Genomic DNA, 20,552 nt, shown 5'->3' on the forward strand with positions numbered 1-20,552 from the left:
GTGCATAAGCACTGCAGGGATCTTGGGCCATATACCTTTCCAAAGTCCAATGGATTCCACTTCTTTGACAGTGTGGCTGTCACGAAGACTCAAGTCTGGAATATGGACTCAATCTAATCTTTCCTCCTTTAGGCAAAAAACATGTACCATTTACTCTGGGAAACTGGCTGGGAAGGCTAAAACACATTTGCCAAAGTACTATATGTGGCATCAGTCAGTATGTGGATTGGTAATAATAGACACCAATCGTTATGTATATCAAAAGGATGTGAATGGTAATTAGAATAACGTGTACTGTGTTGAAAGTGGGTAGTCTAAGCGGATACTTTTAACAATCGTAAAACCAAAAGTCAGAGCCACTAACCTGAGCCAATTAATCTGTTAAACAATAATATAATTGTGGATAGTGCAGTGTGGTGTGAATGTTTAAAAAAAAAAGTGTCTACATTACTCACTTAACAAAAAGTGAATCACTGTTCACATCCATTCAGAAAGCAGGACCATATTCTGATAGAGATTCTAGTTGTAGATTCCGTACCTTGTGAATTTCCCCCAGGCGTCAGTCTGAATCCGGAGCCAGACAATCTACATGTAAAATATAAAAGGATAATCCAAAACAAACAGATACCTAGGAAAATATATAATTGAAGAATACGTTGCTTACCTTCAGGAAACATGTATCTCTAGACATATTCTAGTTGTAAATTCCTTACCTTGTGAATTCCCCCTAGGTGTAAGTCTGGATCTGGAGATTTTTCATCCGAAGTACCCCTGCTTGTTGGTAGACTGCATCGGTCGGCTCTTTGTCCATCATCTGCGTTGTGCATGCCGGAATTGGCGTCGCGGGACCTATGTAGGCGCCTCCCGGGCGTGCTGATGTCAGTTCTTTTGTTTTTCTGCGCCAGACTAAGTGCAGATCTGGAGAGAGCTACCCCTTAGAGGTATTTTTGGGTAACATTTTTTTACTTTTTCATGACTCCTGGTGTGTCGACGTAGGACCAGCTTCAAGCCCTGCGGATCCTGTCATCGGATGATGTCTGTGACATGTCCGCACCATGTGTGCCTCTGGTGCTTGGAGCACAACCATGACTCAAAGTTGTGGTCCGAGTTCCGGGCCATGAATCCGAAGGCTTTGCGGGAGCGGTTCTGAAAGCTGTTGGAGGCTTGGTGCTGGGCTCCGCCTCACTGCCGTTCTCATTCGAGAGGAAGGTCCTGAGGATGGCCGGGGAGCCCACACACTTCATCCATTCAAAATAGTCAGGGCACTCAGGTAAGCACAAGGAAAATTAGAAGAAGCATAAGTGTTTTTCAACTTCACCCCGTCCGTTGGCCAACGGTACAGAGCGTTGTTGCTCTAGGCCTCTTTCCTCGGAGCCTCTTTCTGAGACGACTCAGTGCCTCCCTACCTTTTAAGGAGCCGGAACATCTGCCCAATTACCAACATTTTATGAGGTCCTGCATCTCATCTTTGGGCCGCCTGGCTCCTCTGGAGCACCTTCTGACCCAGCGGAGCCGGTGTCTTCGGCGGGCCCTCTTCAGATTTGTTGTTGGATCTGGTCTGGCATCTATTTATCCAACTCGACCTTCCCATGACGCCGATCCCAGTGACAACGCTCCCAATGTCTATTGTACCCCCGGTCGGCCTGGACCCCATCCTCATCCCCAACATGGATACTGAAACGGACTGATGTCGTTCCCTATGCCCGAAGGGACTTTTGTTCCTTTGTTCATCCCTGGTGCTGATTTTGAGCCAGTTGGTGGTGAAGATGATTGGGAGGGGCTGCGGAACCCTTTAACTGACAAGCTTGATGACCCTATGGACTGGCGATGGACCTGGGTGAGGTCGGTGGTTTGGACACTTCCCCTGACACTTGCTTGCTTTCTCTACCTACCGTGGCTACAGAGGAGGGGACTTCCTACACAGTGGTGATGAGAAGGGCAGCCGTGATCCTTGGCCTCTAGCTCCCTTCGGTGGCAGTCAGGACTAACCTCCTGACAGAGGTGCTTCAGCCTGCGGCTTCTACTTCTGAACCTCCCACTGATGTCCTTCTGGGCACTTGGTCCAAGCCCAGCACAGGAGCTCCTGTGGACAGGACAATCACCCCTTGCCACCGCCCCACTCCGGGCGAACCAGCGGTCCTTGCGCAAAATCCTTCCCCTGAGAGATTGGTTGTCCAAGCCTCATCTTAAATAGGCACATTCCCTTCTGCACCCGCCAATAGGGAATGCAAGAAGCTGAACCATCTTGGGAAGAGGATGTTTTCTTCGTCCATCTTAGCATTGCAGTTGGCGAATACCGCTTGCCTCTTTGGCTGATACACCTATACCATCTGGGATACGGTTGAGTAGGTGCTTCCTCAGTGCCCCGAAGAGGCCCGGGCCATTCTCTTCCAGGCAGTTGCGTACAGGAGAGACGCAGCTAAATTCCCCATCCGTTGTGGACTGGACACCACTGACTCACTGGGCCAAACGGTTGCCTCGTCAGTAGCATTACGACAGTAGGCCTGGTTGAGGACTTCTGGCTTTTCAGGGTATGTCCAATCTACCCTGATGGACATGCCCTTTGATGGCACTCTCCTTTTCGTCGACAAGGCAGACCTGGTGTTAGAGCACTTCAAGGAATCTCGAGCTGCAGCCAGATCTTGGGCCTCACGGCTACCACCCATTCCCCTCAGTCTGCCTTTCGTGGCTACGGAAGGGGCACCGAACTACGTCCTGTCAAGACCAGCCACCGAGTCATGCAGGCTGGCCAGTCCACCCTTTCCCCCCGCCACTGCCTCCAAACCTTCCTAGTCTGGCGTTTCAGGCCCATCATCAGCCAGTCGGAGGCTGGTATCGTCATCATCTCCTCCGCTGGCAGTCCATAACGTCGGACAGGTGGGTTCTGGCTTGGGGCTACTCTTCCCTCCATGTCACATTCTTACGATCGCATATTGGAGGATCACTTGCCACTTCTCCATAGAAAGTTACGGCTCTCTTGGCCAAGAGGGTCCATAGAGAAGGTACCTGAGACAGAAGTAGGACGTGCTTGTTATTCCCGCTACTCTATGGTTCCCAGTAAGGACAAAAGCATGCGTCCTACCTCCGGACCTTTAACTTCTTCCTCCGGAAGGAGAAATTAAAAATTCTCACTTTGGCCCAGGTCCTGTCTGCCCTCGACCCAGGAGACTGGAAGTTAGCGCTGGACTTGCAGGAAACTTATTTCCATATCCCCATCCTGCCAGCCCACAGACATTACTTTTGGTTCATGGTGGGCCACAAGCACTTTCAGTTTACCATGCTCACCTTTGGCCTTACCACTGCTCCTCGGGTGTTCACAAAAGTGATAGCGGTGGTCGCAGCTCATCTGCTCATATCAGGGGTGCCAGTCTTTCCCTATCTCGACCACTGGCTGCTGAAGGCGGGCTAAACCCAGGCTGTCATCTCCCACCTCCAGACTACGGGGGACCTCCTGCACTCGCTGGGGTTCCCTATCAACTGCTGAAGTCACACCTGATTACCTCTAACGCTCCTTTCATCAGAGCGATTCTGGACACAGTGCAGTTTCGGGCCTTTCCTCTTAAGCAGCAAGTCTGGAATATTTGGGCTATGGTTCCGAAGTTTCAGCCTCTATCCCGGATTTCGGTGAGAATGACTGAGGCTGCTGGACCTCATGGCCTCCTACAGGTTAAGTATGCCAGATAGCGTTTGCGGGCTCTGCAGTGGGACCTGCAGTTCCGGTGGGCACAGCATCAGGGAAATCTTTCCGACTACGTCCAGATCTCGGGGGGAACTCCACACCAACTGCAGTGGTGGCTAACAAACCAAGATTGGGTAAGAGACCGATCCCTCTCCATTCCCCATCCAGATCGGACAGTGGTGACGGATGCAGGACTCCTGGGATGGGGCGGCCACCTGGGAGAGGCGGAGATCAGAGGCGTCTGGTCTCCGGCGGAGTTCGGGCTAACCTTTTGGAGCTCCAGACGATCAGACTGGCATTGAAGGAATTCCATCCCTCTCTCAAAGGGAAGGTGGTGCAGGTGTTTACCGACAACACCACTGCCATGTGGTACTGCAACAGGCAGGGCGGGGCGGGGATCGTGGACCCTATGTCGGGAGGCTCTCTGCCTCTGGACAGGACTGGAACATCAGTCAACAAACTCAGCCATTGGTGCCTGGTCGATCCCAAATGGCATATCCATCTGAAGGTGGCGCAAGGTCTCTTTCAACAGTGTCAGCAGTATTGTGCGTTTTGAAGTTTCCAAGACCAATGCAAAAACAACAATTGATGGACAGAATGCAGAACAATGTCATACATTCACCCCAGTACACAGATCTGGGCCTAAATCCATCGTTTTTTTGCACTCCACACCACCCCAGTTCAGACATGGCCATATGCCAATCAGCCTTGACCCTGTGCCTCAGGACGGCACTCTCTCTGCGACGCTTTTCGTCACGAGTGGAGCTTCAGCCTCCTCTATGACTTTCCTCCTATACCACTTCTGCCCAGAGTACTCAACAAGAGCAAGCACGACTAGGCTCAAGTCATTCTTGTGACTCCGGATTAGGCACGAAGAGTCTGGTATTTCAACCTTCTGAGCCTGGCCATCGATCCTCTGATCAGTGTGACTTTCGGGAGGATCTTCTGTTGCAGCAACAGGGGACAGTTCTTCACCCAAACCTGTCCAGCCTCCACCTCCTTGTGTGGAGATTGAGCGGCGACAGTCGACAGCTTTCGACCATCCACCTGAAGTCTGCGATGTCATGTTGGCAGTCAGTGGTCCCTCCACTAGAACAGTATACACCTGTAGATGGAACACATTTGTGGCATGGTGCACAGCAAAGGATGTTGATCCTCTTTCTGCCCCTATTTCAGAGGTTCTATTGTACATACTTTTTTTGGCCCCCTGGGTTCTGCTTTGGGCACCCTTAACGGTTATTTTTCGGCTATTTCTGCCTTTCCGAGACTTTCAGATCAGCCTTCTTAGTTCAAATCTCCAATTGTGAACAGATTCCTTAAGGGCCTTACTCACTTGTTTCCTCCGTCTCCTGTCATAATGCCTCATTGGGATTGAAATGTGGTTTTGCCTTTCCTTATGTGTACTCCCTTCAAGCCTCTTTATAATTGTCCTCTCAAACATCTCACCCTTAGGACTGCTTTCCTTCTAGCCTTCATCACTGCTCGCAGAGTTAGCGAGATCCAGGCTCTCTTCCAAACCTCCCTATTTCTCTGTTCATCCGGATAAAGTGGCACTTAGAACAAAAGCTTTGTTCCTTCCTAAGGTGGTCATGCCCTTTAATGTGGGACAATAATTTTCTTTACCCACCTTTTACCCACCCCCACATCCTTCCAAGGTGGATGAGAGACTCCCCCGCCTAGACCCAAAACGTGTGTTGTCTTTTTATCTTGACCTTACCAAAGACTTCCGGGGGAATGATGAACTCTTCATTGGCTATGTGGGTGTGAAGAAAGGTTGGGCACAACAGAAAAGGACCATCTCTCGATGGGTTGTTCTCTGCATCAAATTGGTAAAGAAGAAACCTCCTGTAGGGTTACGTGCTCACTCTACTAGAGCAACAGCTGCAACCACTGTTAGCACGCAGAGTCCCAGTCCTGGATGTTTGTCAGGCAGCAACGTAGGCATCCCTGCACATGTTTACCAGACACTACTGCAAGGACAGCCAAGTCCGGAGAGACGGGTACTTTGCCCATTTGGTCCTCCAGGACTTCCTTGTGTGGTCTTGGTTCACAGACCCTCCTTCGGGGTTGGTATTGCTGGGGCATCTATTCAGAAGGTAAGGAATCTACAACTAGAGTCTCTATCAGATGAATAAGTTACTTACCTTTGGTAACTATGTATCTGGTAGAGGCATATTCTATTTGTAGATTTCCTACCACCCCACCCATCCTCCCCGTTTTGGAGACTGATGTCTAGGTATAGAGACTCCCTTAAAGGGCCCTATTTTTGACGCACCTGTAGTCCCTGTCTTTTACGGCTATGGGCTTAGTCGTGTTAAAATCTGACATCAGCGAGTTCGAGCGGCGTCTATATTGTTCACACAACGTCATTTCCGGCACGCACAACGCCTCCGACTGGCACGGAGCCGACCGACGCGCAGGGGTACTGCTGATGAAAAATCTCCAGATCCAGACATACACCTAGGGGGAATTCACAAGGTAAGGAATCTACAACTAGAATATGTCTCTACCAGATACATATTTACTGAAGGTAAACAACGTATTCCTCAATTATATAATTTCCTAGGTATCCGTTTGTTTTGGATTATCCTTTTATATTTTACTTGTGGATTGTCTGGCTCTAACCGCCTTGGCAACATGTGCATTTTCTGCTGTGGCCCATCAGCTTGAGAAACCTTGCATGACATTTTACTCGAATAAACTGGCTAGGGCTGAAGGCCTGGCAAAAGCCAGGTCAAACTCTATAGGTCCCCATGGAATGATGTGTGCATCTTCTCGCACCCTTAGGTACTATTTTGCATCGTATGTATAAGAAATCAGGTTATTGTTTGAGGGGGTGTTAACCTTCATCAAGCAGCAACAACTATCTTTGTTAGGATGAATCACAACTGTAACAAAATTATCCTGTGCTTAACCCTCTGGTAACTTGGGACAAATGCAGTCAGGCTTAACTTAGAGGCAGTGTATGAAGAATGTATTCAGCACACCATCATTAAACAAGTGAAAACTCAACACAAGAAAATTCCAACACCAATTTAGAAAAACAAATTAAAATGTAAAAAATAATTTGAGGTCAAAGCGAAAAAAGTCCAGTCAACAGAACCGGAGATATAAAGGTTTAACCCCTTCGCTGCGGCGGCTATTCTGCCGCAGCGCTAAGGGGGTGGGGCGGCCGCGCGGCGGTTCCGTGCTTGTGACGGAACCGCTCCGTCACGGCTCGCGGGTGAGCTGTGCTTGTGACGGAACGGTTCCGTCACCGCCCCACCCGTTCTTTAGAACGTTAGAGCAGGCGCGGAATTCGCGCCACGCAGGCGCGGCGGCAGGGCCGTGACGGAACCGTTCCGTCACCAGCACAGCCCACCTGTGGCTCGTGACGGAACGGTTCCGTCACGAGCATGGAAGCGGTTAAGTAAAAATAGCACCAAGAAGCAGAAATAACTAACTACGGGTATCTGGTCGAGCTAAACCACAACAAATTCACAAGTTCAGGATGACCTTAATGGAGTGCGGACTAGATAAAGGAACCAGGTTAGTCCGTCTGAAAAACTGACATTGTCAAAGTCTGGTGAGCAGAGTTCAAAACTTGAGGATTTCACAGGACGGGCTCTACTGATGCCAGTCACAGACATGGGGACGCACTTCCTGGGGATCAGGAACTCACTCCCGCAGGGGCAAGCAGGGCTCAGGCAGTTCCAGTGGCAGAACTGGGCAGGATCAGTTGTAGCGAGTCCGCTGGAGCTTGTTGTGTCCCTGTAGCTCAGACAGGAGATAAACCAACTGACCCTTGAGTCACTCTGGTAGTCCTGAGTTCAAAGAGAAAGTTCTCTCTCCTTAAAGCAGCAAGGCAGGCCTCAGGCAGCAGGGTGGTCCTCTGAAGAAAAAGTCAAGCCTCAAGCGGCATGATAGTCCTCTGAAGAAGGCAGGCCTCAAGCAGCAGGGCTATCCTCTATAACTGCAGGCCTGTCCTCTGAGAAGCAAGAAAGGCCTCGAGTGGCAGGGCAGTCCTCTGTGAAACGAGGCAACCCACAAGCAGCAGGGCAGTCCGCTGAAATATAAGGCATTCCTTCTGAATTCTTCCACAGGTGAACGAGTGTACTGAAGAGGTTGTCTGAGGGTCCAGTATTTATACCTGGCTCTAGCTTTGAAGTGGGAAAAACTTCTAAAATTACCCCAACACAGTTGGATCTGGGCTTTTATTCCTCCCTGCCCAAGCCCCAAGGGGTGTAGGGTTACAAAGGACTGATGTGAAGTTCTTTGAGTGTTCTAAGGCAGCTCCTTTGATTTGTAACTGGGGCAGGGAACAGCTCTGTCCCCTCCCATCATGCCAACACCTAGTCCGTCTCTGCCTCACTGTCTGGGAGGCATACACAAAGGCCAACTGCCACTCTAATCACAGTTAAGTGACCCAGGACACAGGCTGTGACACTGTGGTTTAAAGTCTGACTGTGCCATTAAATATAATTTTAAATTACATTTATTTAGAGACCAAACATGACATTTCTACCTGTTCCCAAACAAAAGCTATCACTTATTAAATGCAGTAAGGTAACCCAGTGTTCTACTATGAGAAAGGTAGACCTCACAGTGTTGAACAATTAATTTGGGAGTTTTTTACTACCAGGACATGTAAAACTTATGCACCATGCCCTGTGGACTGTTTAGGTCTACCTTAGGGGTGACTAGTTTGTATTAAAAAGGGAGTTTTATGCCTGACAAAAGGTTTATGTTGCCAAGTAAAATTGGCAGTTTAAAACTGCACACAGGCTGTAATTGCAGGCCTCAGCACAATACACTGATTGTGTTGGTACTGCATGGGCGGTGGGCCCCTGGCCTGAGAACTCCTGACTGGGTCTGGGGTGAGACGGTCATTGGTGGGGTGGGGGGGGAGGAGGGAGTGTCCTCCATGTACTTTGCATGGGGGTCCCCTCATGTTATTTTACACCACTGCGTTTTGTGCCAATTAAGTACATTCAATTAAATGTGCCAATTAGGCGTGGGCCAATTTTACCATGTTTTAAGGCGAGAATATTAGCACTGGTTGGCAGTGGTAAAGTGCAAAACGAATTTCAATAACCGGATGTGAGTAAGCAAAATGTTTTGGGGGAGGGCTACCCTAAAGCTGACAGGTCTAACAGTCTGTTACAGTTGTATGATACATAGGACTCTATATTTGATCAAAAATGGTGCCAGCAAATTGTAGGGCCAACTCAGAGTCTTATTTAAAGAAAATGTTTTTGGGTGCCTACTGGGGCAGTGGCATGTAGCTGGAAAAAGTAACCTGCTGCACATATAAATAAGCAATTAAACAGTGGCCTTCACAGATAGACAAATATACATTTTTGGAAATCGGGGCAAGATGTCCAAGTTGAAACAGTGATGGGTGCACTGGCCTTGCCGTATGGCACATAAGAACATGTGACCGACCCCCATCGTTGAAATCCCAGAATCTTGCTCTTTTCTTAGACCTATGTGTACCAAATTCTAACATTAAAAAAATGCACATGTGGGGCATCTCCTTTATTTTGGCACTTACCTATGAAGTGACTGTCTCCTCTCGGCAGAAAAATCGTAATTTCAGCAGCACCAATTGAGTTTACTCTGTTTTGGTTGGTTTTCTTACATATTGACCAGACTTGAAGCTTCAGTATTTTCAAAGTATGCAAACCGCATCACACGGAAGGGACAAAAATGATGGAACCCTATCTGTGGTGATGGAGCATTTGAAAAAAGATTGCGGTCTCATTAACAGAATCATTGTCTATGAATTAGCTTACATTTTTGCCTGAAATCTTTAATAGTAGATCATGTAATTCAAGCGAAATGAGCAGTGCCCAAGGCTTCTTCTGATTTGATTGAGGTGGAATCCATATTGCAAGACCTGCATGATAATAGTTGATACTATGCTGTTCGACAAAAATCACTTTATGCTTGAAGTGCCAAAATACTGGTCCTCCCTGAATCATTCAGCTCTTCTTTGGAGCTAAGGCCTGTTCTATATTAAATACCTAGAATTAATCTTATTAAGTGAGAGATTCACATCCCCACAGTTGAATATTGAATTTATTGACTTGGACCTTCATTGAACCTAAGGTAATAATTCTCTGATGACTTAAAAAATTGCATTTCTGGTTGCCATTTTGTTGTTTGCATTAGTAATTATCCAGAAAACCTTCACCCTCACACAGTCTTTTCAAGGCTGTGATCTCCACCATATCTTTACTTTATCTCTGTCCTGCATTAATCTGAAGACTTCTTAAACGTTTTCCACATAGTGCACAATTTTGAACTTTAATAAATCATTCAAAGTTAAGAACTTAGACCTGCTGGCACATGCTGTGTTTTAACTTAAATTGCACCAAAAACAGCCTGTATTTTTATATTGGTTGTGGTCAAAGACAAATGTTGGTTTAGCATAAAAGTTTCTCAGACTCCCACTGTCAAAAGATTGTTTTCATCCCTAAATTGTACTTACGTCAAGTGAAAATTCAGATTGTTTGGGACGGAAACTTGTCTGTCCACCTACAGCACTTCTATAATCTCATTAGTGACTTTCTGGAGGCATGTCTGAGCCTGATTACTCTGTAAACTACCTACAGTGACTACAGACATTTGGTCTCGCTGCCAGTTATAGAACAGGCACCCACTTCAAAGAAATGTTTTTGAGAAGCTTTGAAGTCTGGCCTTAGAGGGAACTACATTCATAAGCTATACTCAACTATTATTTGGAGTAGTAACTCATTTCCGCCACAGCCAATTTCGCGGACGCCCACTCCTCAATTGTGTAGGAACTCAGGGTAAGCCAAGAATGGGACATTTGAGCAAAACCAGGAAAAAAGTATATAATTCCTTGTTTATTTTTATCTGGGCACTCATTCTTGTGTATTACACTATGCAGCACGTATCCCACACAACCGTATTGATTTAGGTTTAGTGCCTGCTACTGTGCTGCTTGTGTGTCTAATTATTTAAAGTTGCATGCACCCAAGTCCCAACTGATTTTGCTTTTTGTTTTATGATAATAAAACTTGAAGGAATCCAAAATTGAACTGTGTTTGCAATGTCATTTAAAACATGTATTTTTCCTTCCTTTGTGCTGCGTGTTGAATTTAAAGTCTACGCGATTGTGTTTTCTGGGTTCAGCCTAGATATGTTGGTAATGTAAAACTGTTTCTGACATTACAGTATCTGTGTTATAGGCAATTCAAGCTCTCTAAGATCTTGTCTAATCATTTGGTTGTTCAGAGTTATGTTTTGGAGAATTTACCCTTTGGCACATAGTTGCTTGAGACCTTACTTGCAGTTACAGTGTTTTGAGTATACAGTATGTGGTAGCAGAGCGAGTACAGTGCATTGTGCTCCCACTCAGTTCTGTGCTTCCTCCTTAGTTTATCTAAATGCACTTAAAAGGACTGGTAACCATGTGGACTTTCAGGGTTCATGGACTCTCTTGCCGTCATGCATGTAGAATAAGTAACCTGTTGTGTGACCGGTCTGAATTTTATCAACATCCATACAAATCACCCTACATATCCATTCTGGTCTTGTTCTGGTTTCCAGACGCCTCAGGCTGTACTTGCCTCCACTTGACTCCAGTGCACCCAGCACTTACTGTTCCAAAGCTCTAGACTGGCAAAGTCAGCTGACGTTCAATGAGGTTTTTCAAATCCCTGTCAATTTAAGTGTTCTGAAACTCAAGTCGGTGCAACTGTACATCTGTTCTGTGGGCCAGCAGCTGCATGAAGAGCTACTGGTGAGTAAGAGTTCATTTTTAGCATGCTATTGCTGATGGAAAAATTAAATCCAATTACTTTAAAAAAAATGTTATTAATTTGCCTTCTTGTATGTCACTGTTCTTAAGAAAAGGTCTCCGGTGTTTCACTTATGTTGCTAGTGGGTGTTTATTATGTTTTTAGATTTTCATAAATAATTATACTTTAAAACTTTTTAGCATTCTAAAATTTCACGTGTGCTATATACAGTTCATCTTTGATGTAACTCTTCCTACATCTTACCACGCCACTTAACTATAAGTATGTATATTATGTATATGTAGCCGTTTTTGAATTCCACTACCATTCTGTAAGTGTATATTGTAACACTGTTGTACCTTATGTAAATGGAATTGTTCCCAACTCATTGATACCCCATCTGTCTTTATTTTCCACCCCTCCACTAATCCTGTGTACAACTTGGTAGAATGTATGTACAACAGTTCTCTTTGAAGCCTCAAGTCTCCATACATGCAGTACAACATAGCTAGCAGAAAAGGTATTTTTGCAGCGTGAATCTTTCTGGATTCACTATGCTGTGCATATTCCGCCATCTAGTGGTTGGAGTTCGGAAAGTGCTTTGTATTTTTTTTTTTGCTGTGGGAGGTTGCGAAACCTGATCCCCCTGGTGAGGCTACAACCCCCAGCATGTGTGTGCAGGCTCTCAGATTATTTTTTCCGCCATGGAGATCGGAGGTGCGCTGCAGCACAGCAGCAGACATAGGACAGAAGAGAGAGGCCACCAGAACTCCGAGGGGAGAGGTGGCATCAAGGAATGTTGCAGAAGGGGAAACAATTTTCAGCAAAGCAGTGGGTTACCACTGCTCGCCCCTTTTCCTCCTCATGCACCAAAGCGAGCACATTGTTCTCTGGCAGAACAACCTACAGGTATTCGGGGGGGGGGGGGAGTACTCTGCAGTGTAAGGATGCTTCATCCTCAAACAAGGTAAGAAGAGCTTGCTCTTTCATTTATTTCATGTGGCAGCAAGAGCATGGATGGAATGCTCCACGTGTTTGTACAATGTTTAACGTAGGACCAAGAGCACAGGGTATGGCCCCATGTGCTACCGTAACATTGAAAAGGGTGTAGCACAGTCAATGGTTAAACCTACCAGGCTGGAAGGTTAAAAGCAAGTCTACTCCAATGCGCTTACAGCAAGGGCGTCCAGGCGCTGTTTTTTACTTTTAAATATGGTGTAAAAATGTCTTAAGACTATTCACTTAGGCTTTACTATTATTGTGTAGTGAGGGACGTAGGTGCCTCTTCCTTACACCACGGTACTGCAGGGAAAAGGGATATTCAGGGATTCCTTATTCCTTCTAGTAGCTAATACAGCTAACATAGCTTAAGCAGAAAGCGCACCACGTTTTTTAAAAACGTTACAAAGGTACGCTTTTGGGCATAAAAAGGAGATTCTAAGAATCTTTTATAAAATATGCGAACCTACAGTAGGTTCTACGTACAAAACCTTTTGTATTGCACAAAATGCAATTGTTACGCCATTTGAAAAGGAGTTATGGCGGGAGTCAAAGCCTTTCCCTTCCAGGGGTTTTAAAAGCTGGCCACAACACTTCTAACGTGGCGCCAAATGCAGCCCACATTCCAAGGGGTTTCAAAGCGAAGGAGAAGGCCATAAACCTCCCTCCCCCGCAACCTCTTCCAACACCAAGGCTAGGCTACATGATAGACTATCCTTATGCCTTATAACCATTAACAAAGATAGGTGCAACGTTTTTTTTTTTTTTGTCAAAGTTATTTTATTGAGTAGAGAACAACAAAAAAAACAGAGAAACTCAATCAAACATAGCGACGATGCTCAAAGACCCCTAGGGGGACTCCGTGGACTGCCACCCATCGAGGCTCGGGAATGCATGAAGGATAATCCGCTCAAAGACTGCCAAGTCAGTGTCCACTCGCAACAGCGGTTTAATCAGTTCTCCTTCAGGTGCGGAAAGCGCGAAGTCGAGCCTCCATCGAGGCACATCTCAGCACCGGAGTCCTCCATAGTCCAATACTAACTGCTGAATGTCGCAGAAACAAATAAATTCAACCACCCCCAAACCAACCCCCACCTCCCGCCCACCCTCCACCCGTGGTGGCAGCTCAACACTCATTCACACTGGGAAGCACACTTCTCCGCATTCAAATGTGGAACAGGTGTAGCGCTCGCAAAGCCGATGGGCAAACTGCTGACGGAAGACCCCGGGATAGAAACCTGACCAAGGGGCCCCATGTAAACATGAAATTCTTAAAATTACCCAGAAAGATATCGGATACCCTCTCCAAACTCAGCAGCCGCCACAGCCGCGCATGCCACCGCCAGTGTCAATTTAGCCGCACCCAAGCACAGCCATATAATCCGTTTGTCAGCTCTAGTCTGGTGCGTCAGCATCGGATCTCGAAGCCCCAGTAGGACATAATCCATGGTCTCCGGGATCGGATATCCAATCGCCTCTTTAATATGCGCCAGTATCTCTGACCAGAAAGGCTTAATGGTCGGGCAATCCCACCATATGTGGCGGAAATCACCCAGTAGGCCGCACCCCCTCCAGCACCTGTCAGAGGTCGACGGGAAAATGCGGTGCAGCTTGGATGGGTAAAGGTACCAGTCGTACATAAGTTTCAAATGAGCTTCCCTGAGGCCAATCGAATGGTTGTGGGCCTTGATATCTCTCCACAACCCCTTCCATTCGACTTCCGAAACGTCCCTCCCAAGACAATTCTCCCAGTGCTCCTTATAGCGGGGCTTCGGGACTATCACTGTGTCCAGGAGCAGTCTGTATATGAAGGAAATTGTCCCCTTCATACAGGAAGTGCGGACGATGAACCCCTCGAAGGCCGTCAATGGGCGCGTGGCCGCATCCCTCACTCCGGGTGAAGTAGCCCAGTGTAGGAGTTGAGTATGATGGAACCGTTCGGTGGGCGGGACCCCGTAGTCCCTCATGCAATTGTGGAAGGTAAGTGGGTCAGCCCCATGGAACAGGTGAGTAAGCGCCCTGCAGCCACCCTCACTCCACTGCGTAAACGGACCATCGCGTTCCGCCGGCGGAAAGGACGGATTCCTGTGTATAGGGGTGAACGGTGACGGAAAGGTGGTCCAACGGTCATCCCCTGTCACCGTGTCCCACACCTTCAGGACCGTACCAGTAGGAGTGCATATATAGGCATTCACGGGTCGGTCTGCCTTGGGCTTCCAGGCTAAATCCCAGATGGACCTCCCAGCCACACTACGCTCCATATGTAACCAATGCTTCTCCGACATGGGTTGTGACCATTCCACCAGCACTCTCAGTTGCGCTGCCTTGTAATATAAATGCATGTCAGGGAACCCCACTCCCCCCTCCCCCCGTGGCCGACGTAGTACTGCAAACGGAAGCCGAGCCCGTCCCCCCTGCCACACAAATTTCAGCACCAGGGTCTTCAAGCGCCGGAAGAAGTCCAAGGCCACAGGTATGGGGAGGGCCTGGAAAAGGTACAAGAATTTGGGCAGCAGCACCATCTTGATCGCATGAATGCGACCCAGCCAAGAAATGAACTTTGGCTTCCATTTCTCTAGCTCCCCCCGGATCGCCGCCAAAGCTGGGGGGAAATTAGCTGCAAACAACCCACTTAAGGAGGGGGTTAATTTAATACCCAAATAAAGCAAGGAAGTGGAGGACCACGAAAGAGGTGTAAGTGTCCGCACCTGTTCCACCACATCAGAGGGCAATGTTAAATTCAAGATGTAGGATTTGTCCATGTTGACTTTAAAACCCGCCACCCTCTCAAACTCAGAAAGAACCTCATGTACATGGGGCAGTGAGCGAGCCGGGTCTCCTAATGATAAGAGGACGTCATCTGCGAACAGGGAGATCTTATGTTGTTCGCCAGTGAAGGGAATGCCTGCAATCTGTTCCCTTTCCCGTATGGCAAGCGCCAGCGGCTCTATACTGAGCGCGAAGAGCAGCGGGGAAAGCGGGCACCCCTGCCGCGTACCGCGGGTATGGGAGAAGCAGCAGACCGGTGCCCGTTAACCAACACCCTGGACGCAGGCCGGTCATAATTAGCCCGGATCATTCTTATAAAGTGGGGAGAGAATCCAAAGGCTTCCAGTGTCAAATTCAAAAATCCTCAGTCAACACGGTCAAACGCCTTCTCCGCGTCTAGTCCCACCAACACTGCAGGTAAGCGAAATCGGTCGGCCTTTTCGATCAAATGCGCCACTCGCCGCAGATTGTCATGCGTTTGTCGACCTTTGATAAATCCAGACTGGTCAGGGTGGATAATAGCCGGCATCAGATCTTGTAGCCGCTTTGCTAAAATCCCGGAGTACAGTTTGGCGTCTAAGTTGAGGAGCGCTATCGGGCGGTAGGAGGCGCAGTGGGTGGGGTCTTTCCCAGGCTTGGGGAGAATGGTGACCAAAGCCTCCGCCATCGAGCCCGAGGTGCGACCTTCCGAAGCCATGGAGTTGAAGAGGGTGACTAAAAAGTCGCATAGTTCTCCCGCGAACGTCTTATAAAACGAGGCCGTGTACCCGTCCGGCCCAGGCGCCTTGTGCAGCTTAAGAGCCTTTATAGCGTCAAGCACTTCTTCCCTCATAATAGGTGCCGATAGGAGCTCATTCCACTCCCTGGAGACTTGGGGTATAGGGAGGCCAGCCAGGAAGGCGGACTGCGCCGTCCGATCCAGATCCTCTCCCCTATATAGGGCTGCATAAAAGCGGCTAAAGATAGCAGCTTTGTCCCCATCCCTGTGGTGGTCCCTTCCCGTCTCATCTTTGATTCCCCCAATATATTCCCGCTCCCGTTTATCCCGAAGCTGTCTCGCCAGGTGCCTCCCCACCTTGTTCCCCATCGAGTAGGAAGTCCGTCGCAGCCGTAATAGTGTAATTTCCGCCCTGTTATTATAGTGAGCCCGGAGTTTCCCCCGCACCGCAGTTAACGGTCGTAGGGTCACCCGAGACGGATTGGCTTTATGCGCCTGTTCCAGTGTCGCTAATTCGGCTTCAAGAGCCTCACGCTCCTTCCTCCTCTGCTTATTTAGCTTAGCATTGAGACCAAAGCAGGTGCCACGCAGAGAGGCCTTGCATGCATCCCAAGTATTGTACACCGAGGTATCCGAAGGCGGGTTTAGTTCCAGAAAATCCCGAATGGCCCTTCGCAGCTCCTTACATGCATCATCATCCCGAGTCAATGCCTCGGGGAAGTACCATTTCCTCCATCCGTCTCCCCCCATCGACCAGTGCAACCCGAGCACCACTAAGCTGTGGTCCGATACTGAGAGTGGAAAGATACCGGACATCTGGACATCCCCCCTCAATGCTTGACTCATGAAGATATGATCAATTCGGGAATAGGACAAATGTACATGGGAAAAATAGGTGTAGTCCCTGGATTGGGGGTAAAGGAAACGCCAACTGTCGACCAGCCCTAGATCCTCCACCCGCCTCTGGGTTTCAGCAGTAAATACTCCCGCCCCTGACCTCTGTGAGCATGAGCTATCCAGGACCTTATCCCACACCATATTGAAGTCCCCCAGTAGGAACAACTGGCCCTCCACAAACTCCCCCACTCTATCCAACAAATTTTGCACAAAACCATTCTGCGAGGCATTAGGCCCATACATCACCACGAAAGTACACCTACGTCCATACAGCAACCCCTTGTCCATCAGCCACCTTCCCTCCTTATCCCCGCACACCCCCTCCGGTTGGAAGTGGAGGGACGCTCGAAACATTAAGGCAACCCCCCTGTGTTTAGTGGATGCAGACGCTCTGTATATAAGTGGGAACTGCCGATGGCGGAGCCGGAGCTCATCCTTCCTCGCCAAATGAGTTTCTTGTAGCCCAACCACATCCAGGTGGTGGTCCGTCAGGTACTTCCACACCTTCTGCCGCTTCTGCGGGGAGTTAAGTCCCTTCACGTTCCAGGTGCCTATACTAATAGTCATAGTAAATCAAGAAGCGCCCCTGTGCCATGTTACACACTGTCAGTGAGGAGTAAGACACCCCCCTCCATCCCTCCACCCTCTCCTTGTCCTCCTCCATCCACCCTGTGTTCCCTACCCCCCCCCACCAATCCGCCCTCCACCGTGAAATGCAAAGCAAGGACGAGTCCAAAAAGCTGACCACACATCCACCCCCACACGCACCATCCCACACACACAACCTACAGCCGCCACCACCAGCCACCCAACCCCCCCCCATGCCCCTGCCCCCCCAACAAACCCCCCCCTCCCTACCACAAACAAGAAACAACAAAATACAACTCAAGGCACTGAACCTGAACCTCGTAGTCTTCAGTTCCAGCAGGTCACAGTCCGGGAGACCCCCGCTGGACTGGAATCGGGGTAGGGGTGTCAACCTGGTGACCCCCAGGTCCAAGGTCCGGGGTGTCTTCTCCAAAAGTACCATTATACCCCGGGGACCTCAGGCCAAGAGCCCCTCCGACGCCATTCCTCGAAGTCGGGGTCATGCTGCTCCAGAGCTCTCCTGGGGAGCCGCCATGGTGGCGGAGGCCACCGATGCCACCACGGCCCCTCTCTCCTGCTCTCTAGTAGCTGGGTCCGGTCGTCGTCGCTCCGGGGATGGGCCCACCCTGTGCCAGGAGGAAGAGCGTCGCCGCCTCCGGAACGGCGAGCCATTGGTCTCTCGGGAAGGTTCCACGTCCTCGATGCCCAGGAGATCCTTCGCCTCCCGCAGGGAATTGATCTGCCTCAGTCTGTTCTCCCACCGAAAAATAATCCGGAAGGGATGGCCCCAGGAGTAGGATACCCCGCGCTCCCGGAGTAAAGCGGTCACAGGCCGAAAGTCCCTGCGCTTCTGCAAGGTTGTCGCTGCCAGGTCTTGGTAAAGCTGGGGGCGGTGGCCTCTAAATTGCAACGAGGTGATGGTTCTAGCCTTCCTCAATATCCTTTCCTTTACCTGAAAGTCATGGACACAGACGAGGATATCCGGCGGTGGGCCCCCGCCCCTTCTAGGCAGCCCCACTCTATGAACTCTGTCCATCTGGATGTCACTCATCTCTTCATCCTCTAGGATCTGGAGAAACAATGCCAGGACGTATCCACGCAGGTCCCCCGATTCACCGTCCCATGGCACCGCCTTGATGCGAATGTTATTTCTCCTGGAGCGGTTCTCCAAGTCCTCTGCGTGTGTTTGCAAATCCAGATTCTGCTCCGTAAGGCGTATGATGTCCTGTTGGAGCTGGTGCACATCATTTGCCATGCTAAGGTCATGGTCCTCCAGCGTCGCCACCCTGTCGCCGATCCCATCCACGTCCCTCCGCACTTCCCTGAGGTCTGACGCCAACTGTGTGCGAAGTTCGGAGATGTCCTCCTTAATGGTCGCGAAGAGCTCCTTCATGAACCCTTTTGTCGCTGGCGCCTCGTCGTCTGATTGTCTTGTGGACCCGCTGGCTCCCGGCGACGCTGGTTGCTGCGACGACTTGGAGGTCCCCTCCTTCACCGTTTTCCCCCCCTTGCGCTGCGAGTTGGACATGGCCGTGGGTAGCCGCTGCACTCCTACCACCAGGCTTCAGGTAGCCGCAGCCGGGAGGCAAGTCTAAGGACGGCGACCGTCCGTCTCAGGACGTCCCGATAGCAGTGCGTCCGCCAATCCTCCAGTACCGCAAGTACCGGGAGCCTCCTCCAATCCAGGAGGCAGGGAACGAGTGGCAAGATCCTCTCCTCGGTGTTGGCGCCCAGTCTCAGAGCTCGCGGGACTCCTCCATCAGCTCCCCCGCAAAAGCCAGATCCAGGGATCCGCAGGATCGGTCCTCCAAGGGCAGCAATGCAAGACCCCACCAAAATGGCGTCTCGCGTGTCTGCGCAAGAGGAGTCCGCTACTCGGGCGGGTGATCGCCTCGGCTCCCCTCAAGCCGGTCCTCTTGCTCTCTAGCTGCAACCTCCCTGCCTCTCCTGCCAGGCAGTACGCAGATCAACGAGCTTACTCACGCTTCGGCCACCTCCTGAGCCCAGCCGGGCAGGCCCCCTCAGATCTTTCTTCAGGCCCCTATGTCACCTAGGGCACTGAGGTCGTCTACGAGCCAACTCTGTCCAGCCCGCGCTCCGCGCGTGTGGGCACAGCTCCTCTCCGGTCCACGTGGCGCAGTTCACCGTCCGGCCTAGCCCACTGCCACTCCGAGATCAGGCCTCCACTACAGGAGAGGCGGCCCCCTGCCAACTCCGCCTCGCACTCTGCCCTACCGTGGGCCAAGCAGGCCGACCCGCTCCTCCGGAGACGCCGGGCCTCTCCGCGCCTCCCCCGCAGTCGCTGCTCAAGCTGGCCGGCCCGGGATCCTGACTGCCGCCTCCACACGCGTCTCCGCCCGGCTCCTTACGTCCTCTCCTCGGCAGCTTCCAGCCCCCTGCAGGCACAGCCGCTCTTCCCGCCGAGCCTCCTCCTCTGCGTGCCCACCGCTGGCCAGTCTAGGCCTCCGCTCTCCCCATGCAGCGCGGGATCACCCGCGCCCGGATTCTCGGCCGAGTTGGAGCCGGCCAGTCCCCCGGCGGGCCCTGAAGTACGCGAGGCCGCCGCCTCACAGGCCGCAACTGGCCGGCACTCCGCCGGCCCCAGGAGGTGCCGAGACCCTCAGTTGACGGCACCGGAGCACACCGCCGTGGATCGGCAGCCCCCACCGACCATTTGGCGCCGGTCAGCGCTCCTTGGGACCCCGCTGTAAGCCGCTGTGCAGGTCCGGCGTCGGAGAGGCTCGAGAAAGCGTCCTACTCCGACGCCATCTTGGCCACGCCCCCGTGCAACGTTTTTTACATTTTGCAGCCCCACATGAAGGGCTTTTAGTGCAGGTACTTGGTTGTTTTAAATAGCAACAGGGCAAAGTAACAAAAAAAAACAAAAATGCACTATCATGGCAACTGCAGCAGTTAGCTCTGTCACTGGGTAGCATAATCGCATACCCATTTTTTTTTTAAATTCATGGGCCAACAAATACACCATTTTGTCTGGAAGCAAATATTATGCACATAGACAAAGGGCCCAATAAGCCACAGCAATACTTGTACACAAATGCAGAAAACTATCTTTGCGGCACAACATGTGCAACATATATGTACAATATTTATGCACAGTTTTAATTTAAATCGCAAAATATTTCTTGAGAGCTAA

At 50.0% G+C, this 20,552-nt stretch overlaps 1 protein-coding gene across 1 annotated transcript in view; it reads left to right on the top strand.

Annotated features, from left to right (window-relative positions):
* Positions 1-20,552, top strand: part of WWC3 (WWC family member 3) — a gene marked incomplete at its 5' end in the record, with an annotated part of 657,764 nt that overhangs the window by 488,826 nt on the left and 148,386 nt on the right. Inside the window, one exon of the mRNA XM_078658903.1 lies at positions 11,237-11,429. Coding sequence (XP_078515029.1) covers positions 11,237-11,429 — 193 coding nt within the window. The remainder of the gene's footprint in view (positions 1-11,236; positions 11,430-20,552) is intronic.

This window comes from Lissotriton helveticus, chromosome 8 (genome assembly GCF_964261635.1).
Source record: "Lissotriton helveticus chromosome 8, aLisHel1.1, whole genome shotgun sequence".
Classification (NCBI taxonomy): Eukaryota; Metazoa; Chordata; class Amphibia; order Caudata; family Salamandridae; genus Lissotriton; species Lissotriton helveticus.